This window comes from Epargyreus clarus, unplaced genomic scaffold (genome assembly GCF_041222505.1).
Source record: "Epargyreus clarus isolate Ecla_fem2 unplaced genomic scaffold, WU_Ecla_fem_2.2 ptg000010l, whole genome shotgun sequence".
NCBI classification, from domain to species: Eukaryota; Metazoa; Arthropoda; class Insecta; order Lepidoptera; family Hesperiidae; genus Epargyreus; species Epargyreus clarus.
Genome location: NW_027332218.1, coordinates 7619688 through 7631577, shown reverse-complemented (window position 1 = coordinate 7631577; position 11890 = coordinate 7619688). Strand labels below are relative to the sequence as shown.

General features: G+C 38.5%; 1 protein-coding gene across 1 annotated transcript; it reads right to left on the bottom strand.

Moving 5' to 3' along the window:
• Window positions 1–2195: 2195 nt before the first annotated feature.
• LOC140745637 (uncharacterized) lies at window positions 2196–7505 on the bottom strand. The gene is made up of 4 exons (XM_073077573.1): window positions 6824–7505; window positions 6254–6361; window positions 4127–5290; window positions 2196–3685 (listed from the first exon to the last, which is right to left on the bottom strand). Exons 1-4 carry the CDS (start codon window positions 7503–7505, stop codon window positions 2196–2198), a joined length of 3444 nt encoding a protein of 1147 aa, XP_072933674.1.
• Window positions 7506–11890: the final 4385 nt, after the last annotated feature.

Here is an 11890-nt window from a genome sequence, read left to right as displayed (position 1 = left end):
CTAAATTTGGAACACTTAACACTATCACTACGCACTGCGGGGTGCGGCCTCGGGGCGGCCGCGCCTGCCTCCGCGCTGGCCGCCGCCGCCTCCGTCGCTGCTGGCCGACGCTGATGACGACGTAAATGTCTCCATAAAAACACTGCGCCTATCACTGTAATTATGGCCACGATGCTATATATCACTGAGTAGTGATGGACGTCATGGTAGGACACCTGACTTGTTAAGGGTTCGCTCTTCTTCATTCTATTTATTTTTTCTTCTAAATGTTGCAGCTGGTTCCGGTAATCTTCTCGTATTGTCGAGTTTGAGACTATCTCGGAAAGTCGAGGAATGGATATGTTAACTACGTGATTTATGGGAGGTATTTTGGGTAACTCTAATTCTGGACTGATGGTAATCTTGTTTGCATAAGATTGACGCTGCGAGTACATGTAGAAATCAGCTGACTTCATTATACATCCTTCTACAATTGCGAAAAGGCCGGCTCGGGTCATTTGCACCGAAGTAACTTGATCTCCGCACAATAGTTTCAGCTGACACATGTCACAGCAAAAGTAAAAGTATTTATTTATTTCCTTTAACGGAATCCATTGGTTTTCACAGGGTTTAATAATTTCCTTACACGTTCTTGAATTTAATTTGGTTTTACATAATGCTTGATCATCCTTAATGTGATAAATCGGTTTATTTAAATGGCATAAAAGTGAACTCGACGCCTGCAAACATATGTTCATATCGTCCGCTGTTACTTGAATTAAAATATCTTTATGTAAATTTATAGCTGCGTAACTCGATACAGGTACTACACTTATCATTTGACTTTCAGACTTCTGGGGTATGGGAATAAGTCTAAATATTTCAAATCTGTCTCTATCTATCAAGGGAATTCTTATTTCAAATAATAAATAATTACTAAGCAATCTTGCTTTAATTTTTACTAAATCGTATATAGCCATTAATTCCATATTTTCTATAGGTGTTGATAGATCTCTCGGTAGCTGTCCTCCTATTATGTTTAATTCCTTTTGTAACTGTTCTGGAGTTATAAGATGAAAGTTTAATTTTCCACTGTACAGATTTGTGAGAGTAGCCATTATTGATTCCTGTGTATTTTTTAAACTAAACAAAATATTATTTGCAATCATTGCGGACGTAAAGAAATCACTCAAGAGTGTAACATTCTGTAGATCCGTGTTAATCATTTTAACAGAGTTTTCTAAGTTAGTTAGCCGTTGATTTATAATTTTATGCTGCTTATCCATTACGTTTTCAGTACGCTTTAAAATATTAAATTCCGCTTCTACAATAGAAGTCTGGTTTTTCCACAATTTTGCTAAATGATTTTGATTATCCTTAAGAAGAGTGATATCCTTTTCATATTTTTCGGCAAAACTTTGATCTAAGACACCAAATAAACTATTTGCTAGGGAACCAACTCTATTGATAAGACCGCGCCGGCGCCTGGCACGCGCGCTGTCTTGACGATTCAGTAAAATATTATCATTGTGTTTTAATTCTGAGAACTCGTGCCTTAGTTGCAACAAGACCCCTTCGCAATTTATTTGTGTTTTTATCCGTGCGCATGTGGTCTCAAGATATTTGATATACTGAGTCACCGCAGTATTCCCTTGTTGATATGGATACATGTCATAGTAGACAATGAGTCTCCAATCGTCGCGTATTAAATGTAGGTTCGTTACACTATCAAAATAGAGACCATTATTTTTTGGCAAAGGCGTAATGTTGTAGTAAGCCGCTTCCGAAGACGATATTATAGTCATAAAGAATAGAATTAAAGACATGCAGATTGAAATGAAGCTGTATGTTTTCTTCTTCCTATGACGCTCGGTAGGGACTTCTTTCTGGTCAACTTTTGGCTCTTTTAAGTTAACTGAAGTGCTTGACGATGAAATTTGATCAGTCTCATGCACGGGTAATATTGCAAGTTTTACTACAGGACGTTGCATAGAACCATTCTTAGTTTTAAGTGTAACTACTCTTACAAAGCCGTCTGCTCCCGGATGCAGTTTGACGACCCGACCTAACGTCCATTTCCCGGGCGGGAGGTTATCATCCTTAATTATGACAACATCATTTAAACATATATTCTCCCTAGGTGCTCTCCATTTACTTCTTACGGTTAGAGATGTCAAATATTCCTCACGCCAACGACGCCATATATCTTTAAATATCTACTGAGTGAGATGCCATCTCGTTCTCAGATCGTTCTCCGTATCATAAATAGTTAAAACGGGTCCACTAGATAAAAAATGGGATGGAGTTAAGAAATTTAAGTCATCGGGATCTTCCGTGAGGGGACAGAGTGGACGGGAGTTAAGACATCCTTCTATCCGGCTAAGTAACGTTGTAAACTCTTCAAATGTGAGCTTTTGGTCACCTAGCACTCGTTTAAGGTGGTGTTTTAAGCTTTTTACAGCAGCCTCCCATAGACCACCTGCTGACGGCCACGATGGAGAGTTGAAGTGCCACTCTATGCCCATACTAGTCAACTCTGTCATAAGTTCTTCGTTGTAGGTATTCTTAATGTATTCTAATTGCTGTCTTAAAGCATTGTCAGCTCCAATGAAGTTTTTACCTTGATCACTATAGATATGGTCGGGAACGCCTCTTCTAGCAACCATGCGGTGTAGCGCTGCAAGAAAGGCGGACGTCGTGAGGTCTGAAACGAGTTCCAAGTGTACAGCCTTAGTCGCCATACACACAAAAACTGCCACGTATCCCTTGTTAGTCCTGATACCTCGGCCCTTATTGGCTTTGACACTCACGTGGCCAGTATAGTCGATACCACAGTGAGAGAATGGACGGGACGGGTTTATACGCGCAGAAGGTAAGTCACCCATTAACTGACGCTCAAGAATTGGACTCTGTTTCTTACACTGGACACACCGACGAAGTCCCTTCTTCGTAGCATTATTTCCACCAATTATCCAATACTTGCGCCGTATAAATGCCGTAGTAAGTCTCGCTCCACCATGAAAGGTAAGTTTATGCGTCTCATCTATTATGAGGTCTGATAATCTTGTATTATTCGGTATTATAACAGGATATTTCATGTCACAATCTATATTTGCATGCTTAAGTCTAACTCCGACCCGCAGAATGCCGTGTTCATCTATTTTCGGATTTAAATTATAGATTTTGCTAGAGCTACTTACAGTCTTGCATTCTTTCAAACGATCCATTTCGTCAATAAAGTGTTTGTCCTGGAAATATTTAATAATTAAATTTCTAGATTTAGTTAGCTCCTGTAATGTCAAATAGGCATGTTTTTGTGCTTTCCTCTTAAATCGAAGCACCCACGCCAATATTCTTATGGTCTTGGATAAAGAACTTTGCTTATCAATTAATTTCTCTATAATTTCATCCCTATTTGATAACACAACATTAGCTTGTTTAACCTTCTTCATATCTTCATTTGTAACATATAACGGCTGGTTTTTATTCTCAGGTGTATACATGGTTAGCCAAGTAGGTCCTTCCCACCATAATTTGTGTTCTTTAAGTTGACACGCTGTGAGACCTCGGCTAGCGCAGTCAGCCGGGTTTTCCTTAGACGCCACATATTGCCAACAATCCGGTGGCATCAGCTCTGTGACTTGTCGTACCCGGTTCGCGACAAATGGTTTCCACCGGTTAATGTCGCCATTGAGCCAACCCAACACTACCATAGAGTCAACCCAGCCATAAATTTTCATATCATAACTGCTAAGGCATTTCTTAATTTTAGCCATTAATCGTGCAAGTAAAAGAGCTCCACATAATTCCAGCCTTGGAAGAGATACGGTTTTACTTGCAGGTACTAAGCGTGCTTTTCCGGCAACTAATACGACAGAAGTCGAGGCATTCCTTTTAATCTTCAAATACACAACGCTCGCATATGCCTTAGTAGACGCATCGCAAAAACCGTGTAACTCGATATGATCCCCGCGGTGTGTCTTAAGCCACCTCGGAACTGTAAATTGATCGATACCTCTTAAATCGATCTTAATACGTTCCCACTCCTGCCAAATATCAGTCGGTAAATTATCATCCCATGCTAAATTGGCTTTCCAAACTTCTTGAAATAAAATTTTTAATTTTATTGTAACAGGTGATAACCAACCCAAAGGATCAAATACCTTTGAAGTGTCGGATAACAATGACCTCTTAGTTGGTCTTGCCGACGATAAAGATATTTGCAACTGAAAGGTAAATTGATCCTCTTCAGGATTCCATCCGAGGCCTAATGTTTTTGTGGACTCCGGTTGCTTAAAGTCGTATCCTGGATTTAAGCTATCACTGTTGACTCCTTTTACCAACTCCGGCAGATTAGACTTCCATTTTCTAATATTAAATCCCCCTGAGTTTAAAATATTTATTAAGTCGACTTGTAACTGTTTTGCTTCCTCTGGGGTGTGAGAACCATGCACCAGATCATCCATGTAGAAGGAGCTTTCTAATACCTCAGGTGCCATGCTGTCTGGATAGTTTGACTTCTCGTCTCTAGCTAATTGCCTTAATGTCATCATAGCTAAGAATGGTGCAGCCTTTGTCCCGTACGTAACCGTTGCTAGTTGATACTCTCGCAAATGATCTAATGGGCTATTTCTCCAGATGATTTTTTGTAAATTTTGATCTGATGAATGCAGCCAGATTTGTCTAAACATTTTTTCTAAGTCAGCTGTGTAGGCATACTTATACTGCCTCCACGCAATGATGATATCTTGGAGATCGTGTTGTAAATTCGGTCCCCGAAACATCAAATCATTCAAACTCATACTACTGGAGGTTATTGCCGATGCATTAAATACGACACGTAACTTTGTAGTAGTAGAGTCCTCGCGACGCACACAATGATGCGGTAGGTAACAATTAGGTTTAGAATTACCGCTCGCTGTCGTCATGTGGATTAATTTTAAGTACTCGTGCATAAATAATTTATATGATTCTAAAATTTCTGGCTGTTTATTGATTTTCTTTTCTAACTGATAAAATTGAGCAATGGCCTTGGGCTTGGATTCGCCTAATTTTTCCTCATAACCTGGTTTTAATGGCAGCCTTACTTCATACCTTCCATCCTTTCTCCTAGCTGTAGTGTCCTGATAAAAATTTAAACAGTGCTCATCTTCTAAAGACAATTCTGATGAATCTGCTATATCCTCTATCTCCCAAAACCTTTGTATTTCTTCCAGGTTGTTGATAACGACGTTACATTGAAAAGTTTTTACGTTCCCGCTTAAAATCCAACCAAGTTGGGTCTGTTGCGCGGTCGGTAGGGTTGCTTCTCCTTTACAAACACCATCCATTAAAACGTTAGAATAAACATCCGCCCCTAATAATATTTCTACCGGGCGACTAATATAGAATTCGGGATCAGCTAGTTTTATTTGATCTAAGTATGACCATTTCGGTTTGCTAAACGTACTAGTAGGCAAATTTTTAATTAGATTTTTCATAATAAGAGCATCCGTTTCGAAGCTATAATCGCAAGTTAGCGAGAAACATTGAATACTAATCATCCCCTTACAATTGCTATCCTTGGCGCCGACTCCAGATATGACCCCCTTGCATCTCTGTCGAGGTATTTTTAAGAGTTGAGCTGCTCGCTCGCTTATTAAAGACGTCTGTGACCCCTGATCTAGGAGGGCGCGCATGACGTGGTATTCGCCATCGGCGGCTTGTACCTTAATCATAGCCGTCGGTAACAAAACTTCAGAGGGGTCATTCTGGAGTGACACGTGTATCCCCCCTTGGAATTGTTTTTCGAGGTTCCGAGCACTTCCGTTCATTTCTGCTGCGTTGCACCCGCGTAGGTCGTTGCCTTCTCTACTACGGTCAATTTCTTTCGTCGGGTAGGTATTTTGTGATTGTGCAAGCGCGTCGTGTAACAGGCGATTATGACTCTTATTGCATTCGCGACAAACCTTATCTGATTCGCATTGTTTTCCCGGGTGATGGGACAGACATTTCACGCATAGATTTAATTTATTGACCGTTTTTAGCCTATAATAGGGTGTCATTTCCAAAAATTGTTGGCAAAAATAAATACCGTGTTCATTGCTGTTGCACAATAAGCACCGATACTTTGATGACGCCACCTTTTTATTATTCTTCGTTTTAGGTGTCATTTTACTGCTCGTGTAAGAAGTTTTAAAATATTGAGGTTTATGTTCATTTTTAAATTTATTAATATGTAGTTGACCTTTATTAATTAAATTTTGCTTTAGAGAATAATTATCTTGATTCTTACGTAGCGATTCTAAAGACGTAAATTTTGCTTCCAAAAACTCTAAAAATTCTTTCAAATCCGGTAGCTCTCTAGGCTTCTTGACGGTCTCTACATAGTCGGTGAACGTTGCTGAATCTAATTTTTGTGTCAGTAGGTACACAATTATTGGGTCCCAGGTACTAATATCCACGCCTAAATTCTTAATAGCGTTGAGACACTCTTGAGTTGTGTCATGCATTCGTTTTATGGCAGAGACAGATTGTTGTTGTATATTTGGAAGGCTTGTTAAAATGTTCATATGAGAATTAAATATGAGCTTCTTGTTGTTATATCGTTGGTTTAATATATCCCAGCAAACAATATAATTATCAGTACTAACTTGCAAGTGCTGAATTAGCCTTTCAGCTTCCCCCTTTACCTTAGATTTAAGGTATTGCATTTTTTGAGCGTTTGACATAGATAAATTACTATGGATGGCTTCATTAAACAGATCCTTAAAGAAAACCCAACAATTATAATTGCCGTTAAATGTTGGTATTTCCATCTGAGGTGTGGATTTTTCCAAATGGGCAACCGACCACATTTTCTTACTAATGGCTCTCTTAATATCCTGGTACTTGCGTTCATATGATGCAAAGGCACGCTCATAATCCTCATTGGATCCGTTCAGCTGGCTGTCCAGTTCCCAGTGCAACGTGTCGATAATAGACCAGCGGGACTGGACAGTGCGGAGGGAATCCTCCAACTCCCACCTTTCACTTATATCCTCTACGTGTATATATTCTATTGTGCGGTGAAAAGCCTTAAAGTTACTTTGCTGTTTTCGAAGCATATCCTCCGTTAAGCTTGTCGTCGAACTTGACGATTGTGAGGCAGCCTTACTGCTACCCTGTTGCGGAGTAATTTGAGGTAAATCAGCTTGCCCCTGCGGTTTAAGCGCGAATGTCGGCGGTTTTAAAAGTGGTGACTGCGGCCTTTCTGCAGCTGCCACCTCACTACTTTGTATGTGACCTTTTATATTCCCATACCTCTCGTTCATTCCCTCTAAATCCTTATTTATAAAATCACGCACATTGGCGTCTAAATCCATTCCCGACAATCTCGAGTAGTTGGCTTCATACTCGAACCAATACCTATCCAATAAATCTAACCTCTTCTTAATATATTCAGCGGTCTTACGACTAGCACCATCCTTCTTAAAATTGGTGTACACGCTTTCAATAGCCGACGCCAGCTGCTGCTGGTTGGCCAAGAGGTCACTGACCGAAGACATGGTTAAAGATGTAAATTATAAAAAAAGAAAAATGGATAGATCTTACTTTTGACCACCCTGCACCTCACTGAATATCTGAACCCTTAACTTCTGCTCAGGCTCTGCTATTCTTAATATAACAGATTTCTTCAGCACGTGGCACACACTAAAATGTCTTGTCAGCGATATGCACTATGTCTCTATAGGGTCCGGTAAACGAAATCACACACGTGTATCGCGAAATGATCCCGCTTTTCCGAAGCTCGAAGGACCATGTACGGGTTAGACCGTAACTGTTTAAAGGAACTTAATAAAAGAAAGATAGAATCTTAAAATTTTATATTTCCTTACTTAATGGAAATATACTAAAAATGGGGTGAGTGACGCGCGGTACGCTTAATGACCGATTGCGAACTAATTAACAATTCTAAAGTAAAGCAATGAATGGGTGTAAATTGCTGACACAGGACTGTACGTGCATTGCCCGTACAAACAATGATAGCCTAATCAAATTCCAGGCAAGCGCTTCTCATTTTTCGGTTATGTAATACATTTTTCATTTTTATCTTTATGTGACATTTTATTGTTATTGACATTTTATCTTATTAACGTTTTAATAATATTGGAAATTAGTATCTACAATTTAATAATTAACTTATAAAATGCGACTTCAAATTATATTTGTACGCCATTTATGGCAAAATGAGCGAAAATTCTTGACTATAACACCAATGTATACACCTTATTCTACAAATAAAGATTTTTGTATTTGAATTTGTAGAAATTATTATTTCTTAAACGGTGAAGGAAAGCATCAACACGCTTAAACCTAAACTTACACTCTTTAATAAAAAAAATAAGGGTGTTTTAAGTTTTTTTTTTTTTATTTTTTTATAATATAAGAGTAGCAGACGAGCATGCAGTCCACCTGATGGTAAGTGGCTACTGCCGCCCATGGACATCTGTAATCAACCCCAGATTGGATTAGATATTCCTACCTGAGGTCGGCCACAGATGCGCCGCTACCCCTGAGGACTAAGCTGGAACGCCTCGGAAAAGTCTGTCTCCCTTACCACACCCTTCAAACCGGAACACAGCAGCGCTTAACACTGCTGTTATTAGGTTGAAATAGGTGTGGCGGTGGTGCCGCCGGAGTCGAACCACAAAGGGTTCTACCACCTTCCATCTACCAGTCTACCATTTCGTACTTGGCCAGCGCGGTGGACTGTGACCTGAGTCTTAAACTAGAGGAGACCCGTGCCCAGCAGTGGGATAGTAATTGATGACTACGACTTGAATTGACGACTACGAAAGGTATACAAAAATATAACGTGGCGTATGTTAATAATAAGGTGTGTGAAAATAACATCTAATCGTAGTAGATACAGTCACTTCAAAATAAATATCAATATGTCTTTGTAACATATTCTTTATGTTAAGGTGAGTTATGTTTAAAAGATTTAATTACCCATAGACTTTCCACTCATAAATTTAAAATTGAAATGGCAATCAACCTTTCCAGAATTACTAAACTAAGCACTAAACGAAATGTTTATAAAATTGCGGCGGGGCAATAAAAAGGCAATCAGAGGGGATGCTGTCATCTGCCTGAAGGCAGGTCCTTCACCAAAAACTAGGGATGGATCGGAGAGCGATTAATAGAAGAATCGTTTTGAACCAAAAATTACGATTTTTATTTGTACGATACAATCTTAGATAACAGAAAATGGATATCCCATTTTTACGAATAAAAAAAAATTGGGTTCACGTAATTTCTGGGTGGTACATTTAGCTTTCCACTTTTAATATAACCTTATTCTTGTGGTAGTGTGCCTATTCCTAGAATAGGAAATGAAACAATTCGTACAAAATCGAGAAATCGTGTCTTCGATATTTCTGATTTATATTAAAATCGATTTAAATCGAATCGAATCAAATTTAAATCGATTTTAATTGACGCTTCAAATGTCGGAAAATTTAAATCGATTTTAATTGAAGCTTAAAGAGTCGATTCACTTCACTTTTGACGGGAAGAATCACCAACCCAGCGCAGACGAGGGGCATCGCCCTCAATGTGTTTATGTAGCGGATTGTAGCGACAAGCTGAAATTGCTGATTGGGTGGCGATGGTGGGACCGCTGGATTCACATTAAAGCTCCCTCCAAATGACGTGCGAACAGTCAATACGCGTGTTTCCGCAAAAAAATCGATCAATCGAGTCTTTGATATTTTTGTGAATCGACTCTTCAAGCTTTAATCGATTTAAAAATCGCTTTTGACGGTAAGAATCACGAACCCAGCGCAGACGAGGGGCATCGCCTTTAATGTGTTTATGTAGCGGATTGTAGCGACAAGCTGAAATTGCTGATTGGGTGGTGGTGGGACCGCTGGAATCACATTACCGCGCCCTCCAAATGACGCGCGAATAGTCAACACGAGTGTTTCAAGTTCGTTTACTTGATGTCATTATTGATTTAGTCACCTGTTTACATAAATTCATTTATTTAAATAGCTGAAGAGCAATTTATTTATTTATAACTTGTACAGTGTATAAAGGAGTTAAAGCTACAATAAATTATTTATTGCATTAAGATTCATTTCCATTTTATAATTACGATGTAAAGCTCTATTATGCTTTAATAAGGCAGTGGTTCTAATATAAACCAAGAAAAACTTAGTCCTTCAACCATTATTCTTATTCTCGTTTGGTAACAAATGTAAATAAATAATTTTATAACCTCGAAATTTGAAGGTGGTAGAACCCTTTGTGGTTCGACTCCGGCGGCACCACCGCCACACCTATTTCTACATAATAACAGCAGTGTTAGGCGCTGCTGTGTTCCGGTTTGAAGGGTGTGGTAAGGGAGACAGACTCTTCCGAGGCGTTCCAGCTTAGTCCTCAGGGGTAGCGGCGTATCTGTGGCCGACCTCAGGTAGGATTATCTAATCCTATCTGGGATTGATTACAGATGTCCATGGGCGGCAGTAGCCACTTACCATCAGGTGGACTGCATGTTCGCCTGTTAGTCCTATATTATAAAAAAATACTGATTATTAACAGGCTACTCTTAACACAAAACACAAAAAAATAAACGAACGTATTTAACATCTGCATTTACATTCGTATAAAAGTATACGAGTATTCAAGTACATAAACGAAGATGAAAGTATCTGTCTTATGTTTTTCATCCCTTGATTTATAACTAACACGTTTCTCGAAGTTGGTTTCCCGACGTATTCGTAGCCTCGAGATTTCTTATAGTTCTCTGCGGCATGTCAATCAGATGGACCAGGTGTTGTGGAAACCGAGCTGCAATGCGGTAGACGCCATATATCAGGGAGTTGGCATTGGCACTTGCTTTGGAGTAATTTCGGTGTAACATATGTAACAATTACAAGTGATTTGCTTGGCTAGTGTTGCTTATTTACGATTGTATGTGGGTACGTGTATTTTGCGATTTATTGTTTTTAGCTTCTTAATTCTAAATCAGTTCTTCATTTACGAGAAACTTTCACGATACGTAATGAATGTACCTATATTTATATTATTATGTCTTAAACCCCCCGAAGGAAGAATATGTTTTGATACATGAGTATATAAGTATGTTTTATATAATGATATTAAATTAATACTTTACCCTTACACATGCTTGCTACTCTCCTAGCCTCGTTAGGACTTATTATGTATTATAATATTATAAATTCTCACATAAATGAATACCAACCAAACACCCAGACTCGGAACAGAAATTAATCATTTAGGTCTGCCTAGACGGGGCTTGAACCCAGAACCGTGTGTCAAATCGATATATTTTCGCTCAGCCGAATTATAAAATTTAATTAAAATGACAAATAAAAGTAGTACATAAAGTAAATAGTGTATACAAAGATTAAAACTAATTCTTGAACCAATTTACAACATTTATTATTCCCGCTCAAAATACAACTCATACATCAACATACTCTTTTTATTTTTTATGCTAACTCATACAATCGTAACAGCCCGTGACCATAACTCACTACTTATTATTTAAAAGCACACATCATTAAAATAACACAACATAATTAATCAAAATAATAAAATAATTATGTATTTGTTTACTTATTTTTATACTATTTACATTGAATTATTTACAATATTAAATAACAATCTAATAAAAAAGTACAGAAATAAAATAAATAATAAATAATTTGAATAGATTTCTAACAGTATATTTCTACAAAGTAACTTATTTTGCTGTTACCGCACATTTATGTGTGTACGGTGTCGGTACGTGACTGGTGATCCCGACCGAAGCAGCACGCTCGCAGTAAACTCGTTATAAAACGCTGCAACTAAATAATTGGGTTGTGAAATTGTGTCAGCACTGTTGATTTCCTCGGTTTATTTCGAGACAGCTTGATTT